Source organism: Biomphalaria glabrata, chromosome 9 (genome assembly GCF_947242115.1).
Source record: "Biomphalaria glabrata chromosome 9, xgBioGlab47.1, whole genome shotgun sequence".
Lineage (NCBI taxonomy): Eukaryota > Metazoa > Mollusca > Gastropoda > Planorbidae > Biomphalaria > Biomphalaria glabrata.
In genome coordinates, this window is record NC_074719.1 from 31323477 (window position 1) to 31343304 (window position 19828).

General features: G+C 34.8%; 1 protein-coding gene across 2 annotated transcripts in view; it reads left to right on the top strand.

The window, feature by feature from the left end:
* Window positions 1–1104: 1104 nt before the first annotated feature.
* Window positions 1105–19828, top strand: part of LOC106058919 (coiled-coil domain-containing protein 180-like) — a 65816-nt gene continuing 47092 nt past the window's right edge. For both annotated transcript variants that reach the window (XM_056040299.1, XM_056040300.1), the window contains exons 1-12: window positions 1105–1368; window positions 5213–5421; window positions 7523–7611; window positions 9841–9898; window positions 10081–10132; window positions 11584–11685; window positions 12261–12395; window positions 12531–12626; window positions 14698–14861; window positions 15021–15140; window positions 15998–16077; window positions 16460–16548. In XM_056040299.1, the coding sequence (XP_055896274.1) occupies window positions 1285–1368; window positions 5213–5421; window positions 7523–7611; window positions 9841–9898; window positions 10081–10132; window positions 11584–11685; window positions 12261–12395; window positions 12531–12626; window positions 14698–14861; window positions 15021–15140; window positions 15998–16077; window positions 16460–16548 (1278 nt within the window). In that variant the 5' untranslated portion in view covers window positions 1105–1284. The remainder of the gene's footprint in view (window positions 1369–5212; window positions 5422–7522; window positions 7612–9840; window positions 9899–10080; window positions 10133–11583; window positions 11686–12260; window positions 12396–12530; window positions 12627–14697; window positions 14862–15020; window positions 15141–15997; window positions 16078–16459; window positions 16549–19828) is intronic.

Genomic DNA, 19828 nt, shown 5'->3' on the forward strand with positions numbered 1-19828 from the left:
CGAACCCCTCTGGTAGGGGTTTTATACTCGAACCCCCCTCCGGTAGGGGTTTTTAAACTCGAACCCCCTGGTAGGGGGTTTTAAACTCAAAATCCCCTGGTAGGGGGTTTTAAACTCAAAACCCCCTGGTAGGGGGTTTTAAAACTTAAAACCCCTTTGGTTGTGCTGGGCAAGTGATGGTTTAGTATTAAAATCTCACCTAAAATAAACAAAATCAAAGCAAAAAATCAGTCACTAAATTCCGACTCCCCCCCTTCGGGGGGGGGGATTTCATTTCGGGGGGGGTTTGAACCCCAAACCCCCCCCCCTGGCTACGCCCATGATATATATATATATATATATATATATATATATATATTTACACAAGACAGTGTGATCGCCCCTACCCCCCCCCCCCCTCGGATCTATCAGTGCACAGTTATATGAAAATATCAATTTGTTTTTATTTGTTAACTTTTTAAAGAGTCCACAGAGGTGAGTTATGCACCAAAGAATTACTGGTTTCATTTTGTTTTCGTAGCTCTGTTCACACAACCACACGCATCTATTTCTTGTTAATGGAAAAAGAAAGAATATATAGACTGAATACATATGATTACTGGGTAATATTGGAAAAAAGAACAACGCTGGCAGAAGAAAAACGCCAGAGAAGAAAAGCAAGGCAAACGACACTAGCTCCAGCTGGAATAACCTGCCCAGTGTGCGGCCGAACATTCCGGGCTCACATAGGTCTCACCAGCCACTTGAGGAGGCATAAAACCCCAGTGAAAAGCCCTCAGCCCCCTGGATGACAAAGTGGTCATCATCGAACCACGATGGACGAACTATATATATATTGGAAATAAATACCAATTGCTAGGTTTTATAGAAAATTTGCGTTTTTTTTTCCTTAATTGTCGCTCTCAGACTTCGAATTTAATTTATAAAAATGTTTATTAGCGAGCACCTAAAAAAATGTAAAAGGAAGTTGTGTATAAAATTTTATGTGAATCCGTTCGGTGATACCAAATTTCTCTTGATACATATACATCGATCAATGAGTCAGTGGTATTTTTGCGAATATATAATAAGATGAACGGATAAAATCTGCGTAGGTCAGTGTGATCTCGCGAGCTTTACTGTTGTTGTGGAAACAGAGTCAAAATGGCTCTGCTAATATTTATTGAATTAGTCAATTAGTGCAAGTATTAGATCTAGATTTATAACAATTATATTAAATCATAAATGTATTTGCAGCCACTATTTAAAGAGTAGATCTAAATTGAACCTAGACTATGTGACAGTATGTCTTCTGTCGAATCTAGATCTACTTCAAAAATACGAGTAGTGCCATCTGGACAAATTTACCGACAACTATTTGATGCACAGGTAAGCGACAAGTAGAAAAAAAAAAGGCTAGAATAATATTACTGTTAGATACAGGCCTACAATAGATCCAGATATTTTCTAGCAGACATAATGAGATAGATTTAGGATAATCTCAGTGTTTAACATCTTTCAATCATATTATGATTATCATCTTTTTATTTCACTAATCATCTTATGTTCTGAATGTTCAGCATAATCAATGATAATCATAATGATAATGGCAATGCTGTACAATGTTTAGAGATTTTGTGAGGCTTTATAGTAGATTTTTTAATCAGAAAAATTGGAAATTTTCAAATAAAAAGGAAAAGAATAGGTCCCAGTACATATAAATTTATAAATTTACTAACCATACACTTAGAAAATTTATTTAGCTAAACAAGTCAACTTTTTTCATGTGCCAAAATTTCACTAAGATCTGGATGACCTTTTATCAATAATGTCCTTTTTATATTTATAAAATAAAATTAGTCTACACTAAAAGTTGTAAAATTCAATCAATTACTTCTTAATTATAAATAATATCATTGATTATTAACATAAAATATTATAAAAATCTGTTCTTTTGGACAGTTGATGTCAAAACAAGTAGCTAAAATCAGAAAATCTAGGTATCTAAAATATTCTTTCAAAGAAATATACTTAAACAGATCTAAATCTTAATTAAGTCTAAAGATTCTTTTTCTGATCTATACTACAGTTCTATAACAATATAGATCTAGAGCAATTTCAAAGTTTGTTGTGTTGAAAACAACGGGGAGCATTTATTTTTGTATAAACTCTATTTAAAGAAAATTAGAAAAATTTTAGTTTTTCAGAATTTACTACTAATATATAAAAATTTTAGTTTCATTTTTTGATTAGCCACTTACAAATTAAAATTCCTCCTTTGAAACTGTTCACTTTGATATATGCTTTAGTATATATATGTATTCACAATTCCTGGCTATGTCAGGCAACCCATTCCATGTCCTAATAGCACTAGGGAAGAGGGAGTATTTGTACACATTTGTCCTAGCATATGGGACAAGGATGTGCCTTTATCTTTGTGTCTTTCAGAGTATTTTATTAAATTTTGTTATGTATGATTGTATGTATGTATGATTACTACTTTACTTTTGAGTCTTCTGTCCTTCTAGTATTATTATCATGGAGGGTTCAGATAAACAGACCAATATCTGAGATGAACTGCACAGTGGTTTCCATATCAGTCACCTTCCATATAGTTTTTCTTCTTTTTTCAATTATTTCTAAACATTTTCTTTCTCTTCTATCAGTTTTTAGCTGGCAGTAATAAAAAAAATTAACTAGAGGTTATCCCCCCTTGGAAATATTCTTTCAGTCTTGATTGAGCGCCTAGACAACACAAAAATCTGCCCAGTTGATGCCAGAGCTGTCTAGAGATATAAATACACCATCTAAAACCAGAAATTACTACTAGGGTGTTTTGGGTCCAGTGTCTTATTTGGGCCTCTTGATGAAGAATGCAGTTTTGAAGGAAAAGGTTGGCATTCTCTGGTGACACTTCACAAGGGCAAATTTTGCTGATCCCAATTTTGAGCTACCATAACATATTGTCTCAAATTTTGAGTGTAGTATTTTCAAGTTTTTCCATTGTTAGGTTGTTATCTGAGTCACTTTATCACTACTGCTATGTAGATTTAGATTAACTTAGAGCAGTGAATATTATTTAACATGTTTGTCCAATGTTTATTTTAAGGGATCCAGGCAAGGCAATTCTGTGATGTATCACTGATCTATCATGGACCACTGTAGTGTTGTGCCATAGCTCTAGAATGGGCTATTATAGTGTTGTGCCAGTGATCTAGTATGGACCAATGTAGTGTTAGACTAGTGATCTATTATGGGCCACTGTAGTGTTGTGCCATGATCTAGTATTGACCACTGTAGGGTTGTGCTAGTGATCTAGTGTGTGTGTGTGTTTTTATAAATACATTTGAAAAGCGATCACAGTAACATTCACTCAGATACCCTCTTCTTTCTTCCTTACCCCCTTTCTCAACTGGCATTTTTTTAATATGTTTCTTATTATCACATTGAAATGTTGTGTTAATATAATATTGAGCACAGTATTTTTTATTGCATTGTTCTACCACCACAGAATTCAGGCCGTCATAAGATTCAATTAATGTTGCACTTCTGTGAAGGTCTTCCTATTCAGCTAATAGGAAAATCATGGCTGTGATATGGTGCTGAAGCTCTAAAAGATACATTGATTAATAATTCTTTTGCTATACATTTGTAAGGCTAATTCAAATGAGAATAATTGAGCTCTTGAATATAGAGTTTTCCCACTAAATTTTGCCTGGTATTTATGAATGCTTTTATCAGCACCATATACATCTCCCATGAAATGTTTTAAATATGTTTGGCTGCTATACTTTGATTTTTTCCCCCTACTTGCAAATAATGTTTGGTAGGACAGACACATCAGATGATACAAAAACAACATGGTTATCATACCAAGTGCATTTCATGCTACATAAGCCATTTTTTCAATAATTGAATGTGCTTCTTACTTTATTCATGAGCACTACATATGGACTTTTGGTTCTATTCACTTTTCACTATTCTGATTCTTTCTCACTGTAACTTTTGCCTGATGCTCCAAACCAAATGGACTTACTGCAAAAAAATTGTTTGCATTCATGAAGACTGAAGTAAAGAACCACATATTGAAAGCTGAAAGCTATCATTTATTTCTTTTATGAGCTGTCTCAACTTGGAAAACATGTTCATTGGATCCAAATAAGCAGGTAACATGGTTTCAAAGGGATCACATCTTATCGCAGAACTAGCGTTATATTTTGTGCATTGTTCTTAGTTCCTAGAGCGTGCAGCCTTTTTCAATTTCTGAGTGACTTTTGTCAATTACTTCCTTTTTAATGGGAGAGGTTGCTTTTCAAAAGAGTTAAGAGACCTTCATCATTAGTGGTCTTATTTCTAGGTGCGAATGGAGAAATGAGTCAGAGAGGTCTATTCAATTATATTTTCAGCAACATTCACTTGTGTTCTCACTTTAAACAATCATCTTAGGTGCTAAGTAGGTTTTTTATAACAATTCTTTTATCTCTGTATTCTATATATCTGCTTATTACATTCAGACTTTTACAACCTAGACCTGAAAAAATCTGATAATCTGTAATGGTTTACTTTATCAACATATTATTTTTTTTTACATATATTTAATTAAAAATTTACTGTAATAAGATTGGAGTGAACTAGATAGTTGCTAGACAAGGGTTGGGGTTCTGCAGTCTTTGTAAGATTTCAGAAGTCGCTGGCTTTCCCTTTTTTTTTTCTTTACACCAGTAAGAGTAAGCGATTTTTTTTTCTGTGGGTTGGAGTAACAAAGGCACTCATAGAAAACACTTAAAAAACTAGTTTAGGCTTTACATATTTATAACATATTGTAACTTATAGCACTTGAATTGTCTAGTGGTGTTGTGCATTGGACTTGGAACACCAAGACCAGCAAAAGCGAACAAAAGCTCCCTTTCACCAGCCTGAAATGGGTGACTTTCAGGTTCCCCCTACCTACCACTGTGTCTGATGGGGGTAACTCGGGGTTAAACACGGACACTCCAGACTCGTGGACTAGAGACGCAGCCAAAGTCCGCACCACTCGATTCCCCCATTGTATACTTATAGCACAAGAGTATTTTATAGTGTTATAAACAATAATAAATTATGATTAATTTATGTTTTATTTACACTTTTAACATTATTTGTAGACTATGCTAAATAGAATTTTTATCTTCTTGCAATGGATAATTACTATGTGTATTGTGTGCACCTATTAAATATTTTTATCTAATTTTAGCTGCAACTTAGTAAAAGTTTATCCTACTATGAGAATAGAGAATCAAGTTCCAAATCCTTGGAGCTATCTCCTCCTCAAGGCCTGACTAACATTTCAGTGATACATATAGACAGAGAACCAACACAAAATGGGCTGCTTTCAAGCAGACAGCAGTCTTGGGTTCAAGGGTATCCTAATGATCCATATACGGAAAATCCTGTTCTTTACAAGTAAGAATTTAGTCAAAGAAATATTTAATTGAATGAAATGTGAACTGGGCTAAAAATTATTTTTTTTGAACTCAATTGTATTTTGTTTAAAAAAAAATATCTATGATTTATTATATGTATTAAGCCTATTGTTGTTGTTGTTTTTTTTTACAAAAAAGGATGTTGTCTGCAGTAAACATAGCCAAAGCCTTGGGCCTCGACAAATTAAGAAAAAACTTTAGACTTTTGGACATTCCTTTAGAGTTGAATATAATCTACATCCTAGTCCAAACCTCCATTGACGATGATGGATGGCAGTGGTCAGAGTATGAGCCTGGGACCATCAAGATGACTGAATGATAATCCAACATGCATACCACAAGACTAGGAAGCCATTCATTGTGGGGAACTGCTGTATTCTATTTTCTTTCAAGTCCTGGCAAATGCACTAAATACCTACTATTTGGAAGACATTATAAATAATACCAGTATCCCTAAAAAAAAGACCATTGCTTCTAACAATGACCTATGTTCTGTTGCACTAATTCCAGTGACTTGACTTAGTCATTCTGACTCCCAGTGGAGCATAGAGCCGCAACAATATTTTGCCATCAGACTTTATTCTGGGCAATTCCACTTAGTCCATGTCTATCCTGCCTTCTTTGCTTCTTGGTCTTCCAGTTTTTCTCTTCTCCTGTTGTTTCCAATCTATTGTCTGTCTTCCAATGTTGTTCTTTTTGTGCCCAATTCAGCCCTATTAAAAATAAAAATAAACTTCATAGAATCCTAAATGCTGCTGGTAAAATCATTGGCAGAAACAAACCCCATTTGGGCAGCTGTTCGAGACAAACATCCATAAAAAGCTAAAAAGACCCTTTGGGTCAGGATTTTGTGATTTTACCATCACAAAAGAGATTCAAGACACTGGTAGCAAAGATAAACAGACACAAAAATTCTTTTGTTCCTCTGGCAATCAAATCATTAAAATAGAAACTATCTGATATAAACTTTTGGCATGTAAATTATGAGTGAGTCTGGTGTGAATGTATATTTTGGTTTTCTATAATTGGCTATAGTTTAAAATTTTTTTTTGCCATCTGACACCAATTATATGATGCAATTATTTCTTTGTAAATGCCTAGGCCTTGTCTATGTTGTAAGCTTTTACTTTCCAATTCTCTTCGCCACACAAAATAACTGCTTTCATATTTGAGCTGAAGATTCAGATTTTATTGTGTAGGGACATTGCTTTTAACCACCTTATAACCCTGCTTTGTTTAGGATGCTTCCAAAGTAGTTTCTACTTGCTTTTCTCCTTGGAGCTGTAGTGGGGATTCTTGGGTTTTATTTATTGCAATTCTTCTTCTCAGCTTGCAAATTCTTCATCAGGTCAAAAAACAACAAAAAAGCAAACAAACAAACTACAAGTAACCTAAAATATTGAGCTGATGACTTTTTGTAAGAGCAATTATATAACTCTAAATAACCCAAGAATGATAGATTGAAAAAAACATTTTTTACCCTGCCCAAAATTCCCATCCCCATGAAGGAAATCCTGGGTGAATGTATGAACCTACCCAGAATCTATAAAATTCTAATGATAGACCTACAGGTTCTGATCACATGATCCAGATTTAGAAGACGGTGAACAAAATGTTCCTGAATGTCTATTTTTTAATTTAACTCTTTAATGAATATTGCCTACTTTGGAAAGATAAAGATTGTCTAGACCAAATTTAATTTTAGAAGATAATATTTGGAAAATTATAATGGTCAAACTAGAGTTTTCCCAATGTGGCCAATTATTTAGTAATTCTTTTCTCCAAAATATACATTAACTGTCAAATGTCTATAGAAATTTTACAGTCATATCCTAAAACTATTTAATGACTCCAGAATTGGCTTGATCAGTCAAGCCATATTCTGCCCCATCTCAATACATAATCAAAGCCAGTGACTCATCTGGGTGCATCCGTTGTCTTCTGAGACAGAAGGAGCCATATATATATATATATATTAAATGAAATAAATTTATGTTTGTAATGTATTTAGCCCAAATCAGTAATAATGAAGAATAAGAAAATAAAAAAGTATGATTTAAAAAAATGAATTTTTTTTTCAGACAATATAGTGAATATTTGCAACAAAAAAAGCTTACTTCAGAAGCATTAAAATCAGAAGAAGATGTTAGAGGTCTTCCAGATATTATTGGTTAGTATTGTTGAAGTCATGTTTGGAGGAAATAAATATAATTGTCAGAAAAACTTTAAAGATTTCACAAAATACATGCAATAAATATTTACTTATTCATTTAATCAATGTACTTTTAAGTCCAATACATTGGATAATCCTTTAGTACATGATATAAAAATTGGTTAAAATGTAAATATATAATATATATATATTATTAAGTGAAATGAATAATTTTGTACACATATTGTGTGATTTCTCTATAAAATTCAAAGGCAAATGTTTCAATCTCAGATTTTTATATTGTATAAATAACTTTGGGACTAAATTTAAACTGCTTAAAATACACAAAATTAAGAGTAATATGCCTTATTTATTATTTTTGTGAAAAAAAAAAGCCCCTCCCACCCACACTAAAGTTCTGGATCCACAAGTGGTCAGAGCTTAAATAGCGTAAGATTTTCTAAAGGTTTGGGCAAAAAAGAACCACAAATTATTTCTTGTTTATGTAAAGAAGAACTTCACTAATTTTATAAAATTGAATAAATAAAAGAAAATTGTTTTAACTCAATGATCATCTTTAAATGTCCATTGCACATTAGAACTAGGAAGTTATTGTCATTTTGCTTATCCCGTGTAGAGGTGTGGCTTGTAGTCCAGCCTCCTTATATGAGATTTATCTCCAAATAAACAAAATAATTACCCAGTTACTCATGTGGAGGTGAAGCTTGTAGTCCAATATCCCTAATTGAGATTTATCTCCAAGTAAGCAAGCTCATTACCCCGTTAATCATGTGATGTGGTTTAAAGACCAGCCTCATAAGGTTTGACCTCTAGACAGTGTCAACATTTTATTATGTCCACCCAAGCTGACTTAATGTTGTCACCAGTCCATCAATGAACTCAATGTGATGGACTAAACAAATAAAAGGGGGTGGGAGTTGTTCATCTCTACCTCTGTAGATATACCTACACAGCTAGACAGACGTCTGGTTAGTGTGAGGTTGTCAAGGAATATAACATGTTAACTAACCCACTCAACGGTGAAGACAAAGAAAATTTAAAAAAAAATGTCACAGCTGCTATGTATGTAATGTGCATTTATTTCTCTTTATATTAACATCCTTTGTCTATGTAATAAAAGATGGTTGATGCTTATTCATATATTTTTAAGCAGATTATTTTGTTTTAAATAAAAACAGACAATAAATGTAGGCCTATACATATTAATAGAAAAGTAGGCACTATGTTTTACTGGCCAACTATCCTGCAGTGATAGTTGGCTAGAGCCGAATATGGCAAGTTAGTGAAAATGGCAGGATATTTGGTTGGAGCCGAAGCTACTATTCATTGCAATGCAATTCAGTTTAGTACATTTCTTGTCATTTTAGGAACACAGTTTCAAAATGAATAAAACATTGAAGAAATGTTCACAAGATAAAATAAAATACTTAAATCAAATTAATCAAGAAAATCATATAAGTTTGAATCACAATATTGAAGTAGATTTTATAAGTCAGACTAATATTATTAATTAAACAAACTAATTTAACTCCACTGACACAAGGTTAGCTAAGACTCTAGCATCTAAATCTCGATGAGCCCTTTTTAACCTAGTGTTAAGGCCTCCACGCGGTGTTGATTCTTGACAATATGTCTAGTGTAGATCTGACTGGAAGTAACGCTGAACTCAACTAATTCAGTGACACCGGCGAAAGGCCGAAACAATCAAATATGTAGTCGACGCTGATGTTGTTCTATAACGATATTTAATAATCAAGAAGGGAATCGTCCGATGTCAGCTATGTCCGTAATCCGTAGCTATTCTATTGTACTGAAGTCTTCTACTCTACAAGAAGCGTCTTCCTTTTAATGTCGCTTAGAGCGTTCTTATTTTTTAAAGATCTGTCACGTCACTTGTCGCTAATTAAAACTTTCCCCTTATTCCCGAAACAAATAACTAATTCCTAATCATGTCATAACACTAGTTAGTTCTTTCTCAGTTTGAGAACATGATTTTGCAAACCCAGTTGCAACCTGCATATTTTGTCTCATCTAGTTCAGACATTGTCTGTAATAATAGTCAATTGGTCAAAAGGTCAGTTTTGAAAAATTATGAAATCAAAATGGAGTAGGCTTTAAAGAAATTAACAAACCCTTTTCATCAAGTTACAAGTTTTATCAGATACTGCAACAAATACACTAAGTAAAAAGAAAATCATGTCATTAGTTTCATCATTCTTATTTTAGTACCACAGAAAATCGGTTCAAACATTATTCAGCGGATTGCAGAGAGTCGAAAACAAAGGTAATTTCAAACTTTTTAACTAATTTAGCAGAGAATTAAAAAACAATAGCTTTAAATTGTAGATCTTATCTTAATATTTGATGCCTGATGCCTAATGTTTTTTCTCTTTGATTTTAACACCTATATTTCTATTTGCCAGTACTTTTTTATTATATAAGTTTTTAAATTCTATTTGGTTTTAGACATGAAGCAGCTGTGGAAGATCTTCATCTAGAACTTTGTCTCATAAACAATGTAAGTGTAGCCACATTTGTATTTTTCTTACATAACTGCTTTTTCTTCTCCTTCTTCGTTCTCATTTTTTATGTCGGAGGGTTCAGGCCAGTATTCCCATATCTGAGATGAACAGCTCAGTGGTTTCCAGATCAGACAGTATAGTTTTTTCTTTCATAGGAGGGTTTTGGGGTCAGAATTGTCATGCTTCTTGATATAGTATGCAGCTTTGAAGGTCAGCATTCTCTGGTGATGCTCCACAAGGGCAAGTTTTGATAGTCCTGACTTTTACCTTTTTTTGTTGTCTCATTCTGTTGTGTCCTGTTCTGAGTTGAAAAATTATGTGTTGGTCATGTCAAGATAGCTTATAATAGGCGTTTTTTTTCTTGTAATTGGGATGTGAGCTGGTCCAATTTCATTTATTCTACACTCTATTATTTTCATCATTTCTTCTGGGTAGAGAGGGATTGTCATTTGTTTGTTCTTCCATTCTTGGCCAGTATGTCTGCTTTTTCATTGCCTTCTAGTTCATTGTGTATTGAAATCCATTGAAGAACATTTTCCTTGCTGTTGATGTTAAGGTTTAATAAGAGCTGTCCTGAGTTGCTTAATATAGGAAGTATCTGAGTTTTTTAGGCTTTGAAGGACTGTTTTGGCATCGGTCAGTAATACAATTTTGCTGTTTGGTGCACATGGGTAGTTTATTAGTGTGGTAGCTGCTAGTTCCAGTGCTTGCCTTTCTGCCATATGGCTGTCTGAGAGATCACCAGTTCTCATTGACCTTTCCAGTCTTTCTCCATTCAATTAGTACGCCAGCTCCTCTGTTTGTATTGGTTTTTTTGAGAGGATCCATGTTTGTAAACGCTGAACAGTTAGTTGCTGGGGTAATGGGTATTTAGAAAAGAGTACACAAATTCCTTCAGCTCTGTTTGGTTGTGGTCTGATTCTTTTGTTACATTTTCTCTTATAGGAGGAAGGGAACCTGGCCCCAGGGAGGAAATAGCTCATGTTGTGAACTTTAAAAAAAAATGTCTTTTGTTTGCATCACTGTAAGACTCAATACTACATTCATTGGAATTAAACTATTTCACAGTAATTTCAGAAAGACATATCCAAGGTATAAGAAACATAAGTAAATATAAAATACATTATTTCCTTTTGTTCAATGTAATTGTAAAATGTGTGTCTTGAATAAACTTTTCATGAATATTTCTTAGTTTTTTGTTGCGGGCTAAAAAGTATTTTGAAACCTAGTTCACATTATTGGAGCCCTAATTAAAAATATATATATATAGCCATGATTTCTTTTCAGGAATGACCTTAGGTGGTAGCTAGAAATACATTTGGACTAGATCTAGCTCATGCAATATCTTTATCTATAATTTATAGGAACATTTGTAATTTAATAAATGAGAATAAGACAATTATATGTTCTATTTTGCTATAAATTATTTTGATATTTTCAAACTCAGGAAGTAGAGCCTCTTATTGAATGGGAATCTCTTCAGCTGTTAAAAAAACTCAAAGATGATGACAATGACATTGAAGCCATTCTAACTTCATTGCAGGTTGAGGTAAACTTTTCAAAATAGTCTTCTTTATTGTCCAATAAATTCTAATGCGTCATTCAAAGTTCAAAGGTCATTCTAATGTCCTAAAGCCTTTAATGATGCAGCATGGCAATATAATTCCTTTAATATTCTAAAATACTTAGAAACTAATAAGAAAAATTAGATTCATTAGACATTTATTTTCATAAATTCTATTATGGAAAATTATTTTTTAGTTTCATTTCAATTTTCTATTTATCAAAGCTTCAATATTGTTTAATGGTTAAAATTCTTTCCCTTTTGTTTGGCAAGATTTACAATTCAAATCAGCCAGACATAGTGGCATTCAAATTTGTTTAAAATCAGCATTCTTAGTATTGAAGTCAATTTTATTTCAACTGGTATATGTAAATGGTTTAAAAAATATTCCTGAATCCATTTTGAAAGAATATTTTGTGCATCCTAGAGTTAACAATTTTAATTTCTAATTGAATATTGTTTGTTATCTCAGAAATGAAAGAAGATGATAATATGCAACAAATGGACACTTTTTAGAATCTCAGAGTTAATATCTATATAATTTATGTTTTTAATCTCAGAATTTATTAAAGATGTCCCTTCCAATGCTTGAAACTGTTTGGGAAGATATTTTAATTCACTCTGGCAAGAGACAAAACTGGATAGCAGAGCTGGATAACAATCTGAAGCTGATTGAGACTGACAGATTAAATAAGGTAATATTTTTAAAAAAATCTATTTCATATAGCAGTGATTAAACCTTTAAACCTGCAAACTTAAACTTACAATGTAATAAAATTAATTATACAGATATCCTAAATTGTTTTTCTAAATGATTTTTTTTCCTACAGATCAAAAGCGTGTTTAAAAAATTTGGCGATAAGTTTCTTAAAATTGCTCATCTTGCCAATTCAGACCTACAGAGATTCTTGGATAAAGAAACTCAGGTAGAAGGGAATTTAAACATTTAAGAAATATTGCTGATGTGTCACTACCAAGCATAAAAGTAAAGTTCCCCTTACACACCTTGCAATCTATAGGGCAGATGATATTAAGGTCATCTGTTTCTGTGGCCCAGGGTTAACAAGGGTGTCATATGGCCAGCACAATGACCAACCGCCTTTACTTTTCCCCTACTTATGTCAGGTACCCATTAGAGCTGGGTAGACTTAAAGACACCCAAAGATCCCAAAATTAAAAATCCCAGTCCTCACCAAGATTCAAACTTGGGATCCCCGGTTTGGAAGTAAAGTGCTTTACCACTAAGCCACCACGCCTTAAAGCGTGACCATTAATGTGTTGACTTTTAAAATTAAATTGATTCTGTATTGCCATTATAACTACATAACTTTAAAAATTGTCTACACATCATGGGCATAGCAAGTTTTTTTGAAGAATTTACCCCCCCCCTTTCCCCGGAAATAAATTTCCTCTTCTTCCTACAATTAACACACTGATCTGTTTTCTGACCATTGTCTGGACTCCATTAACAAAGTGAAGGTATGAGAACTCAATCAACACCCTGAGAAAAGAACTAAAGCTACAGTCACCAAATTCGGGGTGGGGAGGGATGTTCAACCATTTTTTGCTCCTCCCAAAAAATAGAACTAAAAATAAAGCAAAACTACAGTTAACAAATTCCATGAGTGTAGTCAGGGTTTTTAGGTTCAACCCCTCTCCCCAATAAAAATTGCTGAGATCCATTTAAATTTTATAGCAGGATATTGCACTGTAGACACCTAAGCAAATGCATTTTAAAAGTTCTGAATGCCAGAACTATGCCCCAAACATGTAGATGGGGACATCAATGTTGACTACTGAGAAGACATAACCCTAGACCGCACTATGTGTAGAGATATGGTGACAAAGAAATCTATGGACAACAAAAGCCAAAAAATAGCTGGTTCTTCTTCCACCAAAAGAAATTTCACCTATACCTGTATTGTATGTGAACGGGAATGACCCTACAATGCCATGAAAAAGTGCTATAGGAGAATAACCATTGTGATTTTATGATTGAATGAGGCCAAGAAGTCATTATGTCTTCAGAAATGAAGATCATTAAGTTTCAACTCTTGCAAAATGACAGGGTCAATGGTCATGACAAGACAATCTGAAGCATAGATCACATAGCAATGGGGGGGGGGGGGGGGGGGGGGGTCAAAAAATTTTGTCCAAATTAATCACTGAGATTAACTAGTGGCTGTTTTTCTATATACATCATTTATGCTTTTGAGTTTGTAAAAGAATAAAAAATGAAATGATAGTATGTGAAGAATATAAAATGCAATGAAATAACAATTTCAAGATGTGAAATGATGTTAATATAATAACAACATGAAACACTGGAGACTTAAAAGAAACAGTTTGAAACTAGAGAAGAATAAAGAAATGCTTCACTCATGAATTAATCCTAGAAGCTTAACTCAGTAACATTAACTATCATTGAAGCAGCAATCAAGTAATCTTGCCAAACACATTACAAAGAAATAATTGACTTTGCCTATGACCAACATTGAGTTTCAGTTTGAGATGTGATGACTGTTCAGATGAATAGCATCAAGTCTCTTTCAAAATACATTTTAAATTTTAAAATACTTTTATCAACAAATGGTGGGACATCAGTCTGGCTAGACAAGGATAGATTACCTGGCTATCTAGGTGGCACATAAACAATGTCAAATCAACACAAAAGTGCTAAATTTACAAGTGAGGCAACATATACTAATTTAGTATTACTAAACCACTATGTTTTCCTTACAAAAATTCAAAGTTCTGTCACAAGTCTCTTTCTTTCATTCAGTACAATGAGAAAGAAAAACTTATATTTGCGTCACATATATCATCATCAGTAATGTTGCAGTGATCTGTTTCAGTATAAATAATTAAAAAAAGGTAGCAATGTGAGCAATTAAATTGAACTATTAGAATGGGAGGAAATAGAAATAGAATGAAATGAAAACTGTGTATGTGTAGAATACAAAATGAAATATCAGATTACACTTTGTGTGTTTACAGATGATCAATCAAACAGTACTAAGTAATCAAAGGTCCTATGCTGACCTTTTTGTGCGGCTTCTTTCTGCTGATGTAGAAAGAGAGAAAGCTCAAAGAGTGGCTTGGCAGAGAAGAGTAGAAGATTGGAAGGCTGCTAATATTCAGTCTGTAATGGACAATTTTAGGTAAATATTTAATTTAAAACAAATTAATAAACCAACATTATTCTTATGTTCTAACTTTTAAATATTTAAATCACCAAACATAATGATGCTGAAAATCAGAATCAAACCTTTCTGATGTCATGAAATTAAATGAAATATTTTAATGTTTTTTTTTTCTAGAAACTTCATGATGAATGACTCAGTTAAACAGCCAGAGAATATTGCCAAAGTTAGGAATGATTTCAAATTAGAGCAAGAAAAATTACAATCCCTGTGTATAGCTTCTCTACAAACCATGTGGTGAGACAGTGTTTTTTGACCAAAAAATATGAATTCACTAGCAATACTCACTGGCTCACAATGTAATGTTTCCCACACATGAACTCTAGTATATGTTACATTGAATTGAGTTGTCCTGCTTTATGATGCCTCTATCCCCCACATGCAAACATATATTTCTGGCATCTTCCTAATTTTCAGACAAAATTGTAAAAAAAATCTCTTACTGTTTTTCAGCTTTCAGTTCTATTTCAAAATGTTTGAAAGGCTGTATGTTGATTTTTGGTCAGAATCTTTTTTTTTTTTGCATGCTGCACATCTTTTTGCTCATCCACATAGACATTCGGCCCCAGAACTGTATTATCTCCCTTATTTCCATCTGTTAAAAAAAAAACAACAAATTCTTATACATACATTTTGCACACATAGAAAAAAAAAAGGAAAATGTATAATTTTTCTTATAAAGTGTCTACATTGGCCAGTTGAAAGAAGTCTATTGTGCTATAAAACATTTATATTTAAGCTTTTGTGGAAATTCTGAAAAATAAATACAAATGTTAAGTAGAAAGATTGTGGTTTTTCATGAATTTTTGCACTTTGGTAGCGAATCTATCCAAACATTTTCTTAGTGCCTAATAGGTTACAAGAACCTCTGTACCAAAATTTTATGCAAATCTGTCTCAGAGATTTCATAATAGATTACTGAATGAAGGAAGTTTTTGTGTATGTGTATAAGATGACAATGTCATCAGTTTCAAAGATTTAGGATGACTGGATGAGTGCAGTGTGTCACAACTAATGCACGCAAAGCTGTATATATAGATAGATTCCAAAGAAACATTTTGAATTAATCTTTCTTTTTGATTTGTGGTTTGCAGTGACATGAAACCTCCTATCTCTACAAAGTCAGCTGTTTATAAATGGAGAAATGATATCAATACAATTGTGATAGAACTTGGTAATTAATGAGTATTTTAATTTTCTTATGTTAGGTGTGTATCATTAATTTCAATTAGTTGAAGTTGTCATTTGTTTCATTGTTGCATTCTCTTTTATGAATATAAGAAACTATTTTGTTTTAAATGTTAACTGTCTATATATTTCATTCAACAAAATATGCTTAATGATGTTATAATATCACACATTTTTAGTAGCAAATTTTTTTTTTTAATAATGTAGTATTTGACATCATTATAATTGTAGCTGTTATCATGTACACTGTATGTTTCATTAGTTGAGGATTTATTGATAGGTCCTTTCTGTGACTAACATTTTAACAAAAATACTTAATTGTAATATTTCTGTATGTTAGTTTATTATCAATAATGCATTTATATTAGACTCAGTCAATCAGATGTACCTCAATAAACTGTATGAAGAGCATGAACAAGTTTGTCAGATGTGTTTGGAAAAAATTAATAGTGAAAAGGTAAGTTTTAGTGTTTTTAGATGAATTAGCTTTGGTTAAAGTCTTAAATCATTTTTGTTCTCAAAGAACGGATCATTTCAAGTCCCTAAGCTAACTTAATATTTGTGTTGGTCATTGATTGAGCCATAACAAAATTAGCATACAGCCTTAACTTGGAAAGACTTGGATTTTGCCAATGACATCTGTCTCCTCTAAAATACACACCAAAATGCTCAGGCCAGAAGAAGCAAAAAAGACTGGAAGACTGGACTACTGAACAACAAAAAACTGAAGTTTTGAGAAACATTACAGAAACATTAACAAACAAGAGAGTCCATATTATTGTACTCTATGAGGTGAGCATCCTTTTTTTGGACCATTTCACCTTCTAACAAGACCAGTGAAACTGATGATGATAAAAACTACATTAATAAAGCTAGGTTTGCCTTTGCATATCTTTAAGCCATCTGGTGTTCCAGAGATATCAAAAGCCACAAAAACAAATATGCCAAACTCCAGACCCTCGTCAACAGATGTCTACTCCAGAAAATGGGATTGCAAGACCCAAAAAGATATCTACTGTCAACTTGTGGGAGAGAACTAAGCAGAAATACATACCCAAGACATTAAAAAATGAAAATGGAGTTGGCTAGAACACACCTTTTGTAAAATTAACTCCCATTGTTGCAATGCAGGCACTTGATTAGAATCTGCAGAGAAAGAGGGGATTGGGCAGGCTTGAACAAACCTGAAGGAGGTTGGTCGTGAGGCTACTGGAATGACGGGGTAGATGAAGAGAGCTACTCAGAACTGAGTACAATGGCTGGGAGCCTATGTAAGTAAGTATTTAACTAATACTTCAAGTCCTAGATGAGGAAAATCAAAATATCCTGCATACTTCTGAAATATTTAATAAATCTGATGTTTTTTGTTCTGCAATGAATGCTTTTAAAGAACAAAATTATGTTTTTAAACTCTGATATTCTTTTCATTTGAGAAACTCTTACAATCATTTACTTCTTGAAGAGTTAGACCTACAACCATTTGTTTTTAAAACTGCTTTACTAAGTTTTATTGTGTACAAAATATTCAATAAAGTAAAGTTTCCCTTTCAGACCTTGCGATCCATGGGGCAGCTGATGTTAAGGTCATCTATTTCTATGGCCAACGGTTAATGAGCATAGTGTCATGTGGCCAGCACAACAACCAACCACCTTTACTTTCCCTAACTAAAGTCAGGTATCCATTAGAGATGTGTGGACTTTAGGGTGCCCTAAAAATCCCGAAATTCAAAATCAGTCTTCACCGAGATTCGAACCCAGGACCCCAGGTTTGGAAACCAAGTGCTCGGTGGTCGCCGGGTGAACACCCTGCTCGTTTAGGGTGGCCAATGGTACTGGTTGATCGATACTGATGGATGAGCAGTCAACGAGTGTAATGACATCAAAGGGGTTATGTCCATCCCCCCCCCCCCCCGTGTGAGGCCCCGGGGCAACGGTGAGTAAGAGACCTAACGGGATCTCCGAAAAGCGGATTGCGCTGGACACCAACTCAGGGTTGGCTGGGATCTCCTGGGTCCTGGCTGACTCGCGGGTCTCTCTTTGGGCAAAGACTGGACTTACTGGCGCGGCCTTCGCGGGCTGTGTCGGGTGGTCTGGTTGACGCCCTCGAGCTAGGCTCTAACTAGCCCGTCCCCTGGTGCGCTAGTGGAGGAATACGCCGCGATAAATGGTAATTCGATAAATGGTAATTCCGTTACTGGGAATATCAAGAAACGTGTACCACCCCACTCCTGTCCTGCAGGAAACTATTTTTCCAAACTGTAGTGGTGATTGCTGAGGCAGGTTCTTCCTTGCCCTTCATGGTGACATGAGTATAGGCCATGCACACTGCTGCATAGGAGCAGTAACTTAGGCCGCCAACGACCGTAACCATACATCAATGACAAGTACAGACACGAAAAAAGCGGGCACACGCAGACCAGAACAAGCTCCGCGACCCGGGTAGTGGGCGTCAAGCCTGGGCACGAAAAGTCCACTGCTGGTCTCCCCGCGACCTCGATGAGGGGTAATTTGTCAGGTCGCGACAAATGGACTAAAATTCCTCCACCAAAGTCCTCTTCTCAACGTACACTGCATTCGTACCTCCTTCGGAGATACGAACCAGGTTGTTGGACGTCAGCCACAACCTCCTGTCGATAATGATACGCGCCAGGCCGAACTGACTGGAAGCGATTTAGTGACGAGAGCCTCCGGCTCTCAAAAGAACCAAAATAGACACTAGTGGGATCCAACCCACCCCAGGGACTGAACCCATTAACATAGGTCCCTCACGATTTTACAACTAAATATCTGCGGGGTAATCCCAAAGATTTTAGAACTCTCCAAACTCCTCCATGAGAGGTCAATTGATGTAGCATTATTACAGGAGACCCTTACTGGCAAGCGAAATGCCAGCATAACCGGTTACACAGCATTCAAGTGTAAGTGCACAGATTGCTGGGGACTGATAACTTATGTTCGCAACAACTTAGTTGCCAAACAAGTCCCCGGTCCACGAGTGCACGTGTGTAGCGAGACCATCACACTCGAGATTCATAAGCAAGGACGAAAAATTACGGCTACGAATTTGTACAACCCTCCCAAACACGAAATCGGCGTAGAGATCGACAGTACAAATATCATTTCCCAATTAGTCGTCGCGGGCGATTTCAACGCAAAGTCTGCACAATGGGGCTATAACGTAACTGACTCGTCAGGACATAAATTACAAGATCTGCTCAATAGCACAAATCTCTTTTGCTTACAAAATAAATATACTCCTCCAACATTATTCCATACTGGCAATGGCAGCCAATCCAGACCTGACCTTACTCTCTTAACTGCAAATTTAGAATCCAACACTCAATTCCTGGTCCTGGACGATATAGGCCCTTATTAATCACAATTGCACTTTCAGAAGCCAGGGGTGTAGCCCCAAAAGTCCCACGGAAGCGGAACAATACCAAGGCGAACTGACCAGCATACGAGGCAGCAGTCGACACTGCCCTAATGAACTTAGCGGTTAAGGAGAAAGACGTTGACACTATTTACGGGAGCATTGCAATAGGTAAACTCCTAAAGTTTATGAATCGAACCTGGGCAGAGTCCAGACTGCCCGGGGCCTGGAATGCTATCATTGTACCAGTCCTCAAGAAGGACAAAGACGCGACTAACGTGGAGTCCTACAGACCCATTTCACTAACCTTAACCCTTGGCAAAATAGCCGAGCGCATAGTTAACGAGCGGCTAGTTTGATCCTT